The sequence below is a fragment of the Trachinotus anak genome, unplaced genomic scaffold, assembly GCF_046630095.1.
Source record: "Trachinotus anak isolate AG129_WGS33_773 ecotype Australia unplaced genomic scaffold, CSIRO_AGI_Tana_v1 ptg000020l, whole genome shotgun sequence".
Taxonomy (NCBI): domain Eukaryota; kingdom Metazoa; phylum Chordata; class Actinopteri; order Carangiformes; family Carangidae; genus Trachinotus; species Trachinotus anak.
The window spans coordinates 6,256,736-6,276,697 of NW_027273871.1; the positions used below are offsets into that span (position 1 = coordinate 6,256,736).

General features: G+C 41.4%; 1 protein-coding gene across 1 annotated transcript in view; it reads right to left on the minus strand.

Annotated features, from left to right (window-relative positions):
* Positions 1-19,962, minus strand: part of LOC139637261 (polypeptide N-acetylgalactosaminyltransferase 10-like) — a 92,369-nt gene that overhangs the window by 31,950 nt on the left and 40,457 nt on the right. Inside the window, exons 5-6 of the mRNA XM_071505822.1 lie at positions 666-851; positions 219-402 (exon numbers count right to left, since the gene is read on the minus strand). Coding sequence (XP_071361923.1) covers positions 219-402; positions 666-851 — 370 coding nt within the window. The remainder of the gene's footprint in view (positions 1-218; positions 403-665; positions 852-19,962) is intronic.

A 19,962-nucleotide genomic window follows, 5' to 3' on the forward strand; every position in this document is an offset into this window, starting at 1 on the left:
ACTCAGAAAACCCTACAGTAAATGATCAGGGCACCAAGGTCCTGTGTAACTCATTCAAAAGAGTGTGGCACTAACACACCCAGCTGAATGGCTTCGCAGCCGCTGGGGCCACTCGTGGCACAGATGTGTGCACTCACGGCACAATAAGATAATCAGGATACAATAAAACAACAAATTTCAAATAACATAAAAAAAAATAAAAAAATAACAGAACTCACTCAAAGGGTTCACTGGGGTCATCCTTCTGCAGCTCTGTAGGGATGGGGATCCGTTTGTAGTACATTTCCCAGTCAAACGCTCCTCGCATGGCGTCCCCCGCCTGCGTCTCGTAGCCAAAGTTGTCGTGGTCGATGACATCGATCATCGGACACACAATGGTCTTCCTGTTCTGGGCGATTCGGTCTGAGAGACAGAGAGAGGCAGATGGGTCAGTAAACAGTTATAACAGATGGCTTAGTGAAGTAGTTCCCAGGCCTTTTGGCTTCAGACTTATAAACATGCAATGCCTACACACTCCCTTTCACTAAGAGGGTGTGATGAAAAACACTTGTTCAAGAGCTACATTAAGGTTACATCTTGGGTAAAGGTTAGAATAAGGACTGACTTCATGTGAGGGGGAAAGGCTGAGTTCAGGCTTATAATGCTGAGTTGTGTGTGCTCCTCACCCAGCAGTGGAGGCAGCCAGTTGACATTGGCCTCACAATGGGAGTCCAGGAAGGTGATGACTTCTCCTTTAGCGGCAGCGGCTCCCAGCAGGCGAGTCCTGATCAGCCCCTCCCTCTTCTTGGTCCTCAGGATACGAACCTTCGGCATCCGCACCATGTACTCCTCTAGTGCCACCTTTAGGTGCTCTGCAGGGAGAAAGAGAGAGACAGAAACAGCAGAACTTAGATGAATGAATACACAAAAATAATATAAAATGGTATCCCTGCCATCAAAAGAGCGCGACAGGTTCCAACCCCTTGATCACTGTGTGCACACATCTGGTAAATTAGGTCCTACTGGCATGAAAGAGTGCTGCTTCAGAAAGTTGTCTGCAAATGGCAAAACCTCACTAACATGCTCTCTTACAAAAAAGATCAAAAGGAAACTAAACCATTAACCGTCACCATCAAACACGACATCTGCCGGTGCCACATGCTCCACACTGGAATGTTTCCCTAAAGAACTCTACATCATCACACACTCTCACACATACTGGGAAAAAACTTTATATTTTCACTTTTCTGCAATCACTGTTTTTTTTTTTTATCTTTACTGCAGTCATTAGACAGAATGTGACCCTAAAGAGAAAGACTTCAACAGTGAGGAATGAAAAAAGAATGAAATCAGCCCCTCCTCTCGCCAATGTGTGGTCATAAAGGCTTTTGGCAAAAACAGCAGGTCCTCTAAAGTTACAATTATACCCAGCAATTCACCAGACAAAATTCATAATGGCTTGCAAGGGAATTAAAAATACTGCTTTGTCCAATAATCTGTTTAGTTTACAATCAGTGGTAAAATAACACGGCGCAAAAGCTTTAAACAAATAATTCTTGCAGAAAGTCAGAGCTTTCTGCAGTTCAGAAACTGAAGTTTCAAGTCTTTCTCAAGCTGCGGTGACACATTAAATCTCCTGAGAGAGGAAGATGTCAGCAAAATGACCAGTTTCATGTGCTACAACAGCGAATATACTGGAATATACTGGAAGGTGAAACAATACAGAGACACTGAAAGAAAGGGCAAACCTAAAATTGAAAGAAAGGATCAATCAATCAAAGAGAGGGGTTATACATACATATTTTTCACCGATCTTTCCCCAGAGCTGAACTTAGACAGAAATCAATCCCGCCCTAAATGGTGCCTGTAAATCTTTCTGCTCAAACGTCAACTCAGTTCTGACAGCTCAATAAAAAAAAAGATTGGAGCTGGACTCAAGGTCGTGTTTCATTTGCTGTCTGTCCACTGCGTTTCCAAAGCTGAGACGCTGTCAACCATCACAGAGAAACGCCATGAAACAGATCATCGCTTCTGACCGGCCGGCTCAAATCCATAACTACTGAAATCGTGTAAGTGCTGTAAACTTTTAGGTTTAAATAATCACTGTAAGGTCATGATTCATAGAGCCAATATAAAACTTTATGGTTTGAAAAAGGTCAGCAAAATTTGAGCTGTCTACCCATTTATCTATCCATCTATCCACTGCCTACTACCTACCTACTACCTACCTTATCCATCCATCCATCCATGATATGAATAATAGCATCTGTCTAATACCATCCATCGTCTCCTTGTTTTTCAATCTCTGTCTCAATCCTCTAAACATCTTGCTGAAATTCATTTGCATGTAATACCATCTTGATTCAGGAAATCTTGATAAAATACCATATGGCACAAACCAGCTGGCCAAAAAACGATCCCAGATACAATGTTCTCCACCTTGACTACAAAACAACAGATGCATGTGAAAAAATACGACACCCGAAATGTGATTTGATGCTCGTCTCCATAAAACAGACATGACTCTGTAGTGTTTTTTTTTTTTAAACCATCTGTCTCCAGGAATACAAACTGTTTGATTTCAACCAAAGCTGTTGTCTACAGTGACTATGGAGGTTCATGCTCCAGCTCCATCACTCATGCAAACTGCCTCAAAAATGAGTCCAAATGTCACCGCTTCATTTTCAGAATATCTATTTTCAACATCATCACTGCCCCACAAATCAAAGGGTAATGCTGCTGTAATTTCATTTCTGTACCATCAACAGTTACACTATAGAGACCACAGCCATGGTCACGCCCTAAGGCTATTAAAAGGACATAGAACTATGCAGTTGTGTTGTGCCACATGTTCCTTCATTGTTATCAACACTAGTGTTCCACAAAAATTAGCTGTTCTTGATTTCTGGCTCCAGGAGATCACCATATGCTTCACTTCAAAGTCTGACATGCAAACATACAAGCTCTTGGCTTCACTATATGTTCCAAAACCACCTGTCAGCCATAAACATGAAAGCATTACGAGTCAGGTAGTAAGTGGTGACTGGCTGAATCAAGTTTTTCTCTTGGAGCTGACAGTTCAGCCAAACCTGTACAAACCCGTATACTCGACTCGACTGTGGCTGATGATAGAGAATGCCAAAGAGACCAAATAGGAGCTCCAGGGCTCACCTGAATAATTCATGTATAGTGAGACAGTAAATAGTGCTTGTTATCCTGTGGATATTACTCCTGATACCTGCTGCGACTTTGGGGAGACTCACTGCTACAGTTTGATTAAATTATGCAACTTTTAGTGCCTGTTAGTATTAATAATTTGTAGACTTGTATTGTCTCCAGGCATGTGTGTACGCTGTACTATTGTGGCCTGAATGGTGCACAACATATGACCACAATGTCTATTTCATTGAAAATTATTTTTTTAAATGGATGAAAAATGAAAATTATTATCAAATTATTACTGTGCTGCAGCCTGTGTTTAAACACTATTAAATAAGGTTTAAATAAAAAAAACAGTATTATTTGAAAATATGTTCATGTTTCTCAAAGTAGGGTATCCAAAAATGTATTGTTTTGGTAACAGTGGCAAAACTCAATGGTATCAGCAATAATATGGAAAGTGATACCAACCACAAACCTGTAAGTAGGATGAATTCAATGTTGGTTTTAGTCTTTTCTGTGAAAATGAAAAAAAACCAAAAACGTATTAACTGCGTCCTTATCCTTTAACCCAGTTAGGTTACCAAGCTAATCATTGCTCTTTAAGGTTGTGTCAGACAATTTGGAAGATGAAGCATTTTTAAATCCAATGTGATCATTGCTTTATTGTGCTTCTAAAGGTAGATGTGACTGTCTGGAGGTGGTGATGTCACACATAAACCTCGCTATGTCTGAGTTCACCACAAAGCACAGTGATGTTTTGATGCCTTTCAGGCCATCTCTTATTTTGCTGACTCATGCTGGTAAATTCTTCTTCTTCTACCAAAGAGCATGATTGCACACATAGATTTTCTGCTAACAGCAGCCCTACTCAGTAATGCAATAGAAGCCATAATCTAATAAATCAGAATTATATTACAACTTTATGATAAGCCTCAAATCACTAAAACTCTGAGTCTTCCTAAAAACGGTATTTTGTTTCCTCGTCCTCTCTGTACCTATCTCGACTTCAACCCAAGAAAAGTTCTTAAGGGTTGAAAAAAGAAAGGGCCATTATTTGCCGAACACAGGCAGCCAGGCCAGACATTAATAAAATATTACCTCTGTCGGTGTTCCTCATTGATAATAGTTCTTACAAATGGGCCACTGTCACTGAGGAACCCCCCTCCAACACATCCACTAACTGGATTCTGAATATCATAGTAAAGGATGGAGGAAAGGCAGCAGTCCTTTTAAACCTTCACAGGATGAGCTGCTGCTGCTAAAATGACAGACCCTTTTTTATGTCTACACTCTGTTGTTCCCTTTCTGCTTCATTCTTACTTCCCTTTTTGTCCCTCCTTTGCTCCCTCTTCATCTCTCCTCTCTCATTCAGCTTGTCCTTCTGTTTTGATTCTGTTTGGCAGCAGTTGCCTCTTGGGGAGGCACTCCTGATCCCAACAGACAGCTGAGATACTGAAGCCGGCAGGACCAGCCAAAACCAACAAACCTGGAGACAGCAGGTCCTCTGACCTCTCTCTTTCCATCTTCTCACTCTCTCCATCCATCCGTCTTTCCTTTCTCTCTCCTGTGATTTATTTTTTTAATGAGCCTGAGTAAATGACAGCCCATCCCCTCAAGTCAAACAGCATCAAACCCCACCAGCACGTCCCCCACATGCCAGTCCAAACCAGCGTGTTTGGACAAGACCAGATCTGACCAGACATTATTAAAGCAGAGCAAACCAAATTAGAACCGAGCAGTAATCAAGACCAGAGTGAGGAGCGCTGTCCATCACACTGTCACACAGGACTCTGCTGGTTAATCCTGAAGGCCCTGTTTGGGATGCAGCCTGCCTGAAGTGGTCTGGCTCAAATTAGCCCCTGTTACATGTGTTAAAGTCACTGCCAAAAGATTTGCTTTGAAGCCAAGTGATGGATGATTTGCCAAAGTGATAATAAAAGTTGTTTGTGAAATTAATTCCATTACAGTATTACTGTAAAACATCGGAGAGGAAATAACGACAGCGAAGATAAATGCTGACTTTCAGTCTGTAATTTAAGAGTGTTTACCTTCACATCAGATGAACATTGCAGCGACTGTGGCCCTTTTCATATACAGGAGTGCACAACATGGATAAAATATCTATCAAAGTATATGTCTTTTCATATTATGATATTATATATTGTGACACAATAACCAAATTGCGTTTGACTAATCCATCAAATTAACTACACGACACATCAAGACACTTCAATAATACCGTGAAACAGCCTTGCTCATCTCCTGCAACATTGCCTTCAATCATCAAATGCACCAGAGATGATAGAAGTTGTCAGCTACCATGTAATAAACTGTAATAATATCTGTGGACAAATGTATATCATTTCTGACATACAGCATCATGTTGTCCTCACTAATTTCACCCACAGGTTTCAGCAGACACTTGGTATTTGATGCTCTGTCAGGCCTGTACTGCTTCACCTCCTACAGCCTGGTCTTCAGCAGTGAAACATTGTGATTGGCTTAGGGCGTGGCTGAGGGACTACTTTGTTGTGACATCACAGAGTCCTGATGGAGGGTTTTAAGGCTCAGTTTCTGAATACAGGCTGTGAGAATTTCTCTGTGGACTGACTGATACTTTTGATATTTTCACATTTAGTAATCACTGTTGTTAAGTCTGTCTGAAGTCTGCCTGTTATACATGATTTGTTATATCAGTTTGTTTTCTATGATTTATAAATGCCTGCTTTACATATTTTTGTGTTATGCATCACTTCAGTTTGCTTTAATGATGTATTCTGTCGTCCTCTGAATGTTTATTCTCATTTATTGAAGCAATGGTCATGTGCACTTCCATTGTATGAGTGTAAACTCTAAACTGTATCCTTAGTGTGTTTCTGTGACTTTCTGTTTTTTTCATGTTTATTCATTTGGCTGCCTTTGGGATATTTTGGTATAATGATGTCAGTTATTATGCATCATCCCTGATATTAAAATAAAGTAATAAGCTTATAAATGACAAATTTATAATTATTCTATATTATAATGACTCCACACAGCATTAATAGATTCTCCAGGGGTTTGACCCTGCAACAAAGGCAGAGGAGCTCCTCAGGGTCCGGGCCACCCTTAGAGGAAAGGGCGAGCCTTCACCTTCACAACATGGATATAAATCAGCCCATTAGCCATTAACCATGAGGAGATTGATTCCAGCTAAACTTTTGCCCTGCATCGGGTGATTCTTACATAACCTTCCTAATGACTGCCAGTGAGATTAAACAATGAACATTTGCATTGCATGTACAGCACATTCAGTGCAGAAGAAGGGAGCGGGAAAGGTTACTGTGTCTAATTATGAATGGTTAATTTGACCTGAATAAATTGGAATACAGCTCCTCTGGTTTACTGAAAATTGGCGAGACTATAAATCACACTAATGAGAGCAGGCCGATGTCGGCAAACACATTAGTCATTATTAGAATGTGAAGTCCACGACATGATGGGGGCTCAGACATCATCGATGCCTGGGTCACTTCCGCAGACCCCATTTACCAAACAGCCGCACACTCGCTGCCCTCCATCTGTTTGTGCTGCAGGAATGCTGCATCTTCCTCTGAGGCTTTAATTAGAATTCAATCACAAACACCAAAACTTAGCAAAGGAGAAGACTCAGTGAAAAGGGGGCAGCAGTGCTCCTGTGGTTCAGAAAGCAGCTGCATGTCAGTACATACCAACATACCATACCTTCTCCCAACCAGTCCTGCAAGCTCAACAACCACACAGGTCGTTTTTCAACCACAGCAGTGACTCCTGAACTAGTGCCCCTGCAGCAGCGGGCGCACCGGATCTTGGTTGTCATGGTTACTATAATAACAGTCATGGCTTGGTTAGGTTTAGGAAAAGAGGGTGATTTGGGTTCAAATAAGTGCTTCCTCAACATTAGATGATCTTTGTTGTCATGGTTACAATAATAAGAACGAACAGTCATGGATAATAGAAACAACATAAACTGCTCCTGTCATATGGGAATCGAACACCGCTCTTCTGTGTCATATTCATCCATCCACCCCAACCTCCTCCTCACGTGGACTTTGTCGTTCTATGAACTACGTCACCGCACTTTTCCCTTTGCTCCTGTCAACATTGCTACGACCACTAGATGTTGCCTAGCAACAAAACGTGAACTATGGGTCACAATAATCTGCTGACAAACGACCTGTGGGAGCGTTTTTCACAGGACAGTCTCTTTCTCCCATACATACACTTCTTCATCTTCATCTCCCGCTGCTGATTTTCTTTCTCTGTATAGGGTGAGGCAGGAGGAGGGGTGGGGGGATTCTATTCAATTAACCTCAAATTATGGTGAATCCAATATGACTTCCAAATCTTCTCTTTCCAAGGTGCTGGATTACTTCCCAGAAGTCCTGGCGCAACACCAAAGAGCCAAGCTGCTAATTTATTCCTCCAAAATATTCGTCTGCTCGTGTGAACCCCGCTGCACATCCTGCCTTTTCACCGAGCTCCAGGCTGGAGACATTTGAAGCTGCTTTTCTGCAACCGTCATTAAAAAAAAAACGGATGCTGAGGGAGAGTCTGTGATGATATAAGACAGTCTTGGGGGGATTTTAAATGCACCCCCCTCCCTCCTCCTCCACGCCTTCACACAAAATACACACACTTAAACATCTACTGAGGCAACGATAAGAGCTGTATTACTGACGTGCACTTTGCCGTCGTGTCGTAAAATGATGAAAGCAGCATTTTGATAAGTAAGAGGAAGTGGACGGACAATTTCATGTCTCTGCCTTCAAGCACTGTCGCACAATTACAACACACACACACACACACAAGCTGCTGTTGCGCCGCAACACAATGACATCTCTATCAGGGCTACTCCATTTGTACTGTATATTCCAGTTTTCAGAATATAAATGTATAAATATGAATCAGGGGATCTCATGCGTCATCCCTCCTTTGCCTGATCTTAACCAACTGCAGAGGACAACAGGGTTCTGACTCACTCCAGGTTCTGACTTCATGTCCTCAGTGTATCCAGTCTAATCAGGCCGTTTAATACCTGAGTGGACTCTAGTGAACTCATTATCAGCTTCATCATTTTCATCATCACAGGAGAAAAACTTCGGGATGACATGTGACATTTATTGCTCCTGTTTTTCTGGTTGTTACCTGGTGGAGCATCATGCTGCTGCCAGTGCTGATGTTCTCTTCATCAGGTCGGTTTTTAGACTGGATATTATTATTTTGGTTCTATTGCAGACCTGTTCTGGTCGACCTCAGGTATCTCGTTTTTAAAATAAAACTCTGCTTCTCAGGTTTGGGGAGGTTTCCCATGTGTCTGTCTGACAGCTGGTTCCAATTTGGATCCTGTTCCAACGTGGTAAGAAAAAAAAAAGAAAACCTGGATTTGTTAAGGTCCATGTTCAATTAATCTCTCATCAAGTCTGATTTAAAAAGAGGTTCGGATTCAATAAGCAGATTAGGTCTTGGGTTGAAGTTGGGTAAAACATTGTGAAATTCCACCCTTGAAGGCCGTCAAAACAAACGCAATCTGGAGAGAAGTTTATTTCATCCTTCATCTAACAAGGAATATCTCAGAAATAAGGAATAAAGAAACAAAGACCGGAACATCTGATGAATGTCTTCGTTGTGTAAACAGACTAATAATCAAACAATGATAAAGGCTGTAAAAATGTTCTCATAATTTTTCTCACTGTAGTTTGGTCCATCGAGGACATTAATCACTACATACAAGAGGCCAGTTTGTTTTCTTAATCCTAATTTTTTTATTATTTCTTTTTTTTTTTTTTTGCATGATTTGAAAGGTTTGGATTCAGTAATCAGGTTCAAGATCCTGGTTTCTGGTTGGGTAAAGGACTGTTTCAATCCTGAGTACAGTGCAAAAAAACTTTTAAGACATTTAGGTTGGAATAAACAACCTGGGGAGAAGTTTATTCCCTCCTTCATTCAACAAGAAAATTCTGTGTTGGTTTTATATCAGGAAAAATGTGAGGACTGGAACATCTGTTCAACTTGTCTGTTGATGATAAAGACTGGAAAAGTTTTATCCCGTTTCCTCAGAATTCTTACTGCACTTTGGTTCATCAAGAAGCCAATTAACTTTACAATGCTACTGTAAGGTTCAGTGGCAGCTTCTTAATAAATGGATAGATAGATAGATAGATAGATAGATAGACAGATAGATAGATAGATAGATAGATAGATAGATAGATAGATAGATAGACGGATAATTTATTGATCCCGAAGGAATCCATTAGCTTGTAAAAACGCAATAAATCAAACACGAATACCAGCCAATACACACACAAGATGTATAGAGAAGTACAGTTGGCATAAACTGTAGTGCAAAGCTAGACTAAAAGAAAGTGTTAGTGTGCATTTACTCACAAAAACCTTTAGCTTCAGTATATAAAGATCTATTGTTGGTATTGCCAGTACGATCCCCATAGTCCCTGGCCCCTTGCCGATCACCTATCACACAAGTTATGTTTGGCTGCAGTCAAACCTGCAGTCTGACACTTCTCAACTATTTATATCGCCACCGAGAGGGATAATGCAAGAAAACATCCAAAATCATGCTACAATGCCAAGAATCTGTCATTTCCCTGCAGATAATTGATGGTAAGATTACAAAAGAGGGGGATGTAATGAAGAGGAAGCAGCGGTACAACAACAGAGGAAACGCAGAGGCCAAACTGACGGAGACAGAACAGTAACAGCTACAGAGACTGAGTCACTGTTAGTCATTGTTAACAAGGCAGCGCTGATGTTCTGCTCACTCTAAATCTCCAAACCTCCTCCCATCGAGCGGCGCTCGTACTGCTGCTGTCAGCTGCTGTAAACAGATCTCTGTGGGGACGGTTAGTCCTTGAGAGAGTCGTTGTCTTTCTTGAAATAGATTTTGTTCAAATCACTGTTGTGGTTAACGACTCTTAGGCTTGTAAATATGCATTCTTGAAATAATTTGCGTTAGCAATTTCACTCAACTTCTTCTCCTTTCAGCTAATGCACAAGTTTTTTCGAAAGGATTGTACCTGTGGACTTCAGGCCTCCCTCTGGCATCTTTTTTATCAGCAGGGAAATATATAATGAAGAGAAACCATTGCAGTAGATATTAGAAAGCAGTTTTATCATATCTGCACGTATCTGTAAATGTTATTACAAATGATGCAGCAGCCAAAACTAAAGAAATCATAAGAGAAAAAGAATAAAATCAACTAACACCAGAGATAAACAAGGAGAAGAGGAAGGAAGAAGGTAAATTACAAGCACTGAGGAGAGGAGGCAGGTTGAAGAGTGGTGTGCATTAGAGCTCATTTTCACAGCCATCATACAAAATTAGTTGCAGTTTTTTTTTTTTTCTGCAGAGATGAAAGACACACCTGACAACAAGCACCAACATGCATCCTGATTAATAAGTCACCAGTCTCCATCACTACATTCACCTACTGTTCAGGCATTTCCTAATCCTTCCTGTACCTCTTTCAGAGCTGCTTCTTTCATTCTGCTTAGCAGCCAAAATGGCTTCTCTGCTCTCCAGAGAAAGTTATTAAAGGTCCCATATAGTATAAAGGTAGATGTCCCTTTGTTTTTTTGATTACAACACAGATCTAGGTTCTATATTAATACTGTGAAAGTATCAAAGCCTCAGTCCACAGAGAAATGCACACAGCCTGTATTCAGAAACTTAAAACCAGCCGTCAGGACATTTGGAACTTTGTGATGTCACAACAAAGCAGTCACCACCCTCAGCCAAGCCCCAAGCCTCGCCCACCTGGACCCACCATCCAACCGTGCAATATTTGGTTTCCAATACAGATTTGTTTACTTGAAATCTGCTATATTTTTATGAGCTTACTCAGAAAAGCCATTCAGAAGAGAAGCTCTGATTGGCTGACCAACCTGGTCTTGTTCCAGAGAGAAGCCTGAGAGAGGAGACTCACTTCTGATGGATATCAACACTTCAAATAAAACACAGGAAAAATGTAAAATATGGGACGTTTAAAACATAATAAGTCGTAGCTCAGACACCATCCTGCTTCACACTGGCCATTTCTCATTGCACTCATTTCTTTCCCCTTTCCCTCCCCTCCCTGTTTTGCCTCGTGGTTAATGGTTAAATTGTGTTTATGATTGTTTTAGTGCTGAGATTGCCCCCATTAAGCTGGGAGGATGCCAGTTATTTCCGCTATTACAGATGCTAATGAGAGTCCTTGGGGAGCAGCTCCAGTTCTTAATTTAAACTTCAATTAAACAGAAATAATAATAATAATAAGAACAACCTCTTTATGGCAACAAGACAAAACAAAGAAAATGTCTGAGTCTGTGAAGCTTTTTTTCCTGTGCGTTAAAATTACGACTTCAGGGCGCGATATCAAACCAGCCACACGTGTTGTCTGGGTCTGGTTTCTGATTTACTTTGTGGCATCTCACCCAAATATTCCCTGACGAGCCAGTTTATTAAAGACAACTCAACCTCCTCCTCTCTGCTAACATGCCTGGACACTTACAGGTGCTAATGAAGTCAGCCTCCCCGGAGAACAGCTCTCATCTCCAAAGTACACTCCAATTAAAGAGGAGGGAAAAAATAAAAGCTAGCTACAACATGATAAGGTGCTTCGCTGCTTTGCGCTGCCTCTTGTGTGGAAACATCACCTTTTACCCCCCAGAGTTTGAAAAAGGCATCGCTGTGCACGCAAAAAGGGAGAGATTTTAAATGTACGATGAACAGAGTGGATCACTGCAACGTTATTGGTTAATCAATTAATCCAGAGCTTAAATGATTAGTTGATTGATCTATCAAATGTGGTAAAAACACGCTGGTTGCAGCTTCTCAGTTGTGATTCTTTTCTAGTTTTCCTTATTTTCTATGACAGCAGACTGAAAATCTTTGGACAAAACAAGGTTTGCAAACCTTGACTTTAGAAAATTGAGTTGAATCTACAGTATGTCACTACTTTCTGACATTTTAAAGACCAAACCATTAATCACATGATTGAGAGAATAACTGATGGACTCACCAGATTATTTCTATTTTTTTTAGATTTCTGATCTAAATTAAAATGTTTCAGAGCCAAATTGTCTAATTGTCAAATTTCTTCGATCAACAGCCCAAAACATACTGAACAAAAAAAGGAGCAACTCTTCACAATTGAAAAGCTGGAACCAGAGAATAGTTCACATTTTTGCTGCATGAATCAATCATAGGATTATTCTTCTGTGTATATTCAACAGAGGAGGAGAGATGTCACTGAAAGATGAATGAGCCCTGACCAGTAGTTGCAGCATTATGTGAAACCTGCTGCTGCATGTGAGAGGTAGATGTCGGTAGATTCATGTGTTACTTGGGCCAATATTTGATAATCGATATTTTTTATAATGTCAAGGGGAAAAAAAAATATCACCATAATATTGAATATCGTTATATTTCCCACCAATGCAACATTTTTCATAACATCAGGAAAAAAAGCTCACATATCGCAACAACCTATTTAGATATTACATTTTGGACGTCACGCAAACCTATCAACACCTTCTCATGTTGCAGCAGAGCAGGTGCAGCCATCGTGCACGTCCAGGGGGATGATGGGAGCTTTCAACCACGAGATAAAATCCGATGCTCTTGTCATCACTGCTCACAAACATTTACAATGTGACATTAGGCAGAAAAGCGTGTTTCTGTTGAAGAGGTCTGCAGCTGTGGGACTTGTTGATTGTACCAAGTCATTATGAAGAATGTCCTTCCACGTCTGCACTGTCAGCTTTAACACAGGGACACTGCAGGTCCCTTGTCGAGTCACTGCCACTGTCAGCTGTGATCAGGGCTGGAGGGAGGGGTGGGGGGGGTCTGCTGTGGTACTGAACAGGGTCTCTAGCGCGTCTTCTATTGAAGCAGCATCACGTGGCGGAGCGCGTACCTGCACGCCTACATGTTCAGACATGTAGATGACAGATGGCGAGCAGAGAAATCCGTGGAGGAAGTGGCCCATTAGCTGAGCTAACCTTGAAAGTATTGCGGAGGTTGGGAAGCTGGAGCGAGCCAACACTCCCCTGCAGGGAGAGCGAGGGCCGAACATCCTCCCTGCATGGGCTGCGGAAATTCAATTACAGCCTAATGAAGAGTGAGCTGACCTCCCCTCACCACCATCACACCCCCCCCCCCCACCCCCCCTCCCACCCCTCCCACCCCCCAGCTGAAGCTCATCATGGACTGTAGCTGGGCAGGCTAGCAGGTCCACTGGTGGTGTCTCTGTCCACAGAACACGCGTCTTCCTGTCTTATGTCTCCCTGTCACTGCTCTCCTCTCCTACCTTCTCCATCACTTCCATCTCTCTCCTTTGTTTGTTTACTGAGCCCTGTAACCTGTTCAGTCTGTGGAAACTCTACTGAAAACCTCAACTGTTACTCATTACATCTGAAAAATGTGTGATGACACGTAACAACTCACTCAGACCAGAAAATCATGCAGCAAAAGTCCCCTTTTAGAAGCCTGATGACATAATAACTACTCGCAGAGCTAGCTGGCTAACTACTGCACCGGGCAAGCTAATGGCTAACATGGTGGATGTATACAAGCGCTAGCAGAGACTTTAGAAGAGAGAGACAAACCACTTCACGTATCCTGAATAGAACAGCCATGATGTTCAAGATGGCGGTTGCATGATACATACCAAGCCCCTCCTCCCAACAAGACAAATGTCTGCCAATCATGTTGTTGCACTGACGCAAGTGAAACTGTGCACATGGGTAGTAGAGGGATATCCTGCGAAACAAAGTGTTTTAACCTTATTTTGGGGCAAAGTCATCAAACTTGATAGAGTGCAGCTTTGACTGTCTGCCCAGTCATTCAGACAGAAGCCTGGGCCCTGGGGGGGGTTGACCCTAGTCAGTCACAGTCATGTACATTACAACATAACTGTAGCTCTGAGTTAGCTTGGTACTTGTTAGCTAGCTCATCTGTTTGGCCGCTTGTGGACCAATTATTTCAGCACCAATTTCAACCAATGTTTTAAATTCAGCTGTGACCAAACCTTCACACAACATCTACCATGTTGGCTTCGTGTTTGGCTTCACAAACTTTTAACCACTGAATTTTGTTAAATGCTCCACACACCACAATGGGCAAAATAAAAGCAAACGAAGAGCTGATCTTCACCAATTCAACAATATACACACGGTATGAAGAAGCACAATGGAAACACACAGCAAACCACACAACCAAGTGCACCGCTGTGAGCTCTGTCAGCCCCAGGAGGCAACAGCTGTCAGCAAGAATATCAATGTAACAGGACACTGGACTCCTTTATACTGTAGCTGCGTATGAACTGGTCTTGTTCAGGCTCGGCAGGTGGCTCCTCAACAGCAGCAGAGCTACAACTCTGCAGCATTAACAGCTAACTGCACTAGCACCGAGCAGCAGTGTACGTCACAAGGTGTTGAGCAGATGGGGAACATTTCAATGTACAGAGGAGAAGTAGATTCTGCTGGTTTGAGAAGTTTCTTTAAATTTTCTTTTAACCTTTGAGAGTTTTTTTCGAGGGTAAACCTGGGTCACTGTGGGAATACTTGGTAACTGATGTGAACCCAGTTGGACTTTTCACAGTTGAGCCACAAGGTCTTCAGAGCCGACCTTCAAACCTACGAGAACTCAGTGTTTAATATTAAAACCCTGGTTTTCAGTTGAGCATTCCTTTGACAGAAAAAACCTATGATGGATTCATAGTGTTATATCAGCACCAATAACTCAATACATACACGGACTAAAGCAGAGAATTGATTTATGCGTTTCCATGCCCTGATTTTCCTGATGAGTATTTTCAACCTTTCGAAAAAATGGGAAAAGAGGACCATGACATCCAAAGAAAGGTATTTGCTTTCGTCATCTTTTAGCCATGTTTCAATTTTTCACCTGCCCTGCTGCCAAGAGGTTTTGCAACCCAGCACTTATGCTTACTCAGACTGCGACGTCCAGTAAGATATATTCCTTTGCCAGGATGTGACGAATTGCCAACTTTCAGGCTCCAGCCACTGATTACTGAACTGACCTGTTTTCAGCCTCTTGTAAATGAGGTCTGAGCACGTCCATCTCAGGCTAAAAGAAAAACAAAAGCCACTGATATAATGTGTGGTAATAAATGAGCTCTTCTTTAAGCATTTCTGTTGGATCTCTGCTCTGATTAGTTTCGTTCATTCCACAGTTTCACCTCTCTGTCTGTGTCGGTCACGATCAGATGTGCCACAGATGTACTGAGGTCGACCTTTCACCGTAAGTAATAAACTCTTTAATTCCCCTTTAAAGCGTCCACCCAACCTCTCTGTCACTGTCTGTTTCCACCCCCCCCACCCCACCCCAGATTCTCGTGTTGTGCATCTTGATTATTCTGTTTCTCACCCGGGGTAAATTTATTTCTTGTCCCCATTTATCACCTGGCTCAACACCACACTGCACACTGTCATTTTTCCTGCCAACACATGCGAAACCACTATTAAAAACATGTCACACCGTCTCAAATTGCGAGCAACAAATATACAGAACTAATTACAGTTTTAATCTACTCATTTAACACAGGGTGCGTATCTTGTTGGACACCTCATTCCTCCCAGACTGATCCTTCTCTCATGTTGAGAATCTGAGCTCCCACATTAAACATTTCCACTTTTTCCAATCAATCTGGAGTCAGTGACAGGTTTCCATCGCAGGAGGTGATGCTGCGGCGTAGCTCCCCGGTTCCTGCTGAGAGGGATCATCTCTGTCAGAGACCACAGTTAACCATGATGGATACATCTGGACTCGCACTGTCCCTGCTTTAATGAAACTCTGCTGCGAAGACGTCGGCAGCAGAGATGAGATATCAGAGAGAAATATGAAGCCGTGCTTCGGCTCACAACATCTCTCAACCGAGCGGTCGCTTGGTATTTTAAGAATCTTTAATAACACAGCAAAAGCAACGATGATATAAATGTTGTAATTTAGCCAGTTTGCCTTGTGCGTGTAAAAGAGCACGGGAGTGATAACTTAGAACTCTGAGAGTCGACACGGCGGCTGGCTGAACAATTAGTCATGTAAACACAGTCAGCTCATCCTGTAACAACTCACCTTACTGACAAAAGCCTGAGGAGAAAAGTACCCACACTGTATGAACAACACCGGCCATGTATGAACACTGACTGACTGACTGAAGTTTGTTAAAACAGGTTCATGTTACCAAAGACAAAAGAAAATATTTCAGCAGAAATCACTTAATAATGAAGGAGGCACTATTAGTTTGCATATACCACCATATATTATTGAAAATGAAATGAAATCACGTCTGTCCTGGACGTCATGCCAGCAAAGGCCGTGAGACAGATTTACATTCAACCACAACTTTTTCAAATAACCCCCCCCCCCCCTCCCATATATATAATAAACCAATACACAAAGGTGGAGCTCAGGTGAGCATTACCATCCTCAGTACACAATGTCAGACAGGAACAAGAAAACGTCCCAACTCAGTAGAACTACTGATATGAAGAGTCACCCACTGATCCAGTTACACTCACATCAGTGTGTTTAATCAAAGTTTTTAGAGACGTCCCTTAAAAGAATCTGCTGCTTCATTGTCAATCAGATGAAACCAAGGCCACCAGTGCTGATGCTTTAAAGAAAGCAGGAAACGGATATTTCATGGCAACTTCAAAGACATAATGTTAACAAGAAAACTGAGGTGCGGTACATTTTTCAGGTCAGCTGACCATTTATGTTGACTGACAACATGTGTAGCTGCATTACTTGCATTGTTGTGGCTGTTCTTTTAGTTGCTGTTTTTCATGGACGGATTGCATGTATGTTTTTAAACCAACAACAAAGCTGTGATTGGTCACTTCTTTCTCCAGCTGATGAAAAAACCCTCATAAAACAAAACACCTGTTTGAATCATGAAGAATGTGGATGGAAGTTCAGAGGCAAAGCTTCATGTTTCAGACCAAACCTTGTTCCAACAGGAATCACATCAGTATTAACAGACAGTGTAGTAGTGTAGTGTGATGTAACTTAGCAATAAATTCTATTTATCTCTACTGTCTCCTTGTGTTTAAATAAAATCTGCCTGTGTGTGTTTTTTTTCTATATGTTTTCAGACAGGTGTGTATGTCACTGCACTTAGTGATCCGCCTCAGGGACGTCATGATATTTCCTTCCACCCAGAAAACTTCATTTTGAGCCAGAAGCTTCATATCTGAGCACCAGGAATCACAGCAGCAGCAGGAGATGTTTTACTTCTTCTTCAGTCTTGGCTCTTACTCAAAACCCAGCAGGTGCATCATATTATTTTCTATTCAAGCTACAATGGGAAGAAAAATTGTTCCCTGTGCCTGCTCTGTGATGGATTTCTTCTTTTATGATGGTTGAATGTCAGCGGGAATAGAGAGAGAGAAAAAGGGAAACAACACTTGTTCTTTGATTGAGGGACTGACACGGAAACCTGACATTTACTGTTGCCAACAATCTTCTGCTGAGTAAAGTTCTCCAAGTCAACAGCAGCAGAGATTAGCAGGGGGAGCGGGAGTGAGGTCGGCAACATGACAGCCAGCAATCCCAGCAGCCACTGAGGCTGGCACAGCCACTGCAGTCAGACTTAGGAGCTTTGTTGATCTGATCCCTGAAAGACGTGGATATCACACCCACGTACAACATGTATGGCAGCCCGAGTGGGTCAGAAAAAAACTGGTAAAAAAGCAATGAGAGGGAAGTTATATAGAAGATCATTTTAGCTGCAACTAATGATCAGTTTGGCTGATCACACACAAACGAACCCGTATCAATGGCCGACATTACAGTGGAGGAATTTCAAACATTTGTTTGACGATCTGATGTCATGGAGGATCTCTTCTGTACAGATTGTGTCATTAAAAAGCTGCAATATTTAGATATTTCATTTAAAAGTTCAGTCGCTGCTGATCAGACCGTGGGTGACTGTTAAACAGCCAGCTCGCTAACTGCAGCCGGAGACAGCAGTCCGTGTTCTGCTCTGCAGCCTCGGCCATCTCGGCGTAGTGGCACATGTAGCTGTTCTGCACCTGAGCAGAACAAGAACCTCCATCAGCAGGAGAACATGAGGCAGGACCAGCAAACAGGGACGTCCACAGACCAGCTCCAGCAACTTCCACTTTAACTTCTCATGTGTGTCAGGTTTTTGTTTTCCATCTGATTATGAGACATGACGTTGCAGGTTTTGTTGATTTGTAAATATGACACATTACGTTCACTTTTCTGTGGACAAAAATGTGTATAGAATTTTTTATTTTTTTTGGCTTGTTTTATCCTCATAACCATTTTTCAAACTAATGATTTCAGGCTGAAAAACTTCAACATTTGCATCTTATTCTGGTGATTTCATCAGGAGAGGCTGAGTGCCAACTATGTTCAGCCCAAACATCTCTGCTCTCATTGTCAGTGAATGCTTTCAGCTTGATTCCACCGCTGCAGCTCCACAGAGCACAGCACATAAATCAGCCAGAGGACTCTCTGCCGGCCGCGACCTGATGCCCATTAATTACAGTTTTTCTGTTCTGCTCCACAAATTTGCTGCAGTGAGTTAATGTTAATGTGCAAAGCTGCTGCTGCTGCTTCAGTTCCTGCACGTGAACACAATTCAGACATTTTCTGCACTTTTGTCAACATGTTTCATTTACATTTTATTCTGTTTAACAAAGATGGTCAAGGGGAGTCTCTCAGAAGAAGGCGACTGGTGTAATGGAGACAAACGTTTGTCAGCTACAGAGGAACCAAGTCGTGAAGTCAGTTTAGGTTAGTGAGGAAAAGATGGAGACACAGGTGAGGTGACTTCAGGCAGAAAAGGTTGAATCAGTGTCCGTTTGCCCACCAGATAACACATAATTAATTTGCATGCTTTTAATGATTAGTCTGGGTTATTTTTTCAATTAATTCATCATAATGAATATAGTAAATATAGTATTTTTTGTATTTTGTGTTTAAAGTGTTTTTTATTGTAATATATAGTTACATTATTGTATTCTATGCTTTTTTAAATAATATTATATTAGTGTATTTCATATTGCAGGTATTTTTTGAATAATACATTATTACATCATCATACTTTATATATGAGTAATTAACGTTTCCACCACTAAACATCAGTTCAAAGTTTTATTTGTAACATGACAAGCAATGTAAAGAAAAGCAATGAAATGACGTTCAGATTCAAAACTGCAAAACTACAAAAAATCGTGACTCATATCGCAACCACAATACCTGCCAAAATAATCACAATATGATGCATCACAAATTTCCAGAGGCCAAGGTGAAATCTTAAAGTAACTAGTTTTACCTGAACAACAGCACAAGAATAAAAGAAAAATACATTTACAGTAAAAATAAACGACGAGTGGATTTTTTGGCGTTTTTCTGGTAAAAATGTACAAAAGTGAACTCATATCAAGACAAGGGAAAGAAAAAAGACATTAAGAAAAGACAACAAGTGAAAAAAGATGGGAGGTTTGTGACGATAACGATGTCAAGATGAGACATGAGAGTGGAGACCATGAAAAGACGAATCAAAAAAGAACATTAAAGAAAACAGACAGCAGCTAAAAGATAAAGAAACATCAAAGAAAGACAAAAACACAGAGAGATAATTCAAACCCACCACAACACACAGACACACACACAGAGACGCACAAACAAGAAGAGACATCAAGAGACAAAACAGGGTCAACGTCAAGACGTAAAGAGGAGACACGTCAAGAAAAGACAAAAAGGAAACAAGAAGAGACAAAGAAGAGATTAGAGACGAGAAGGTGGAA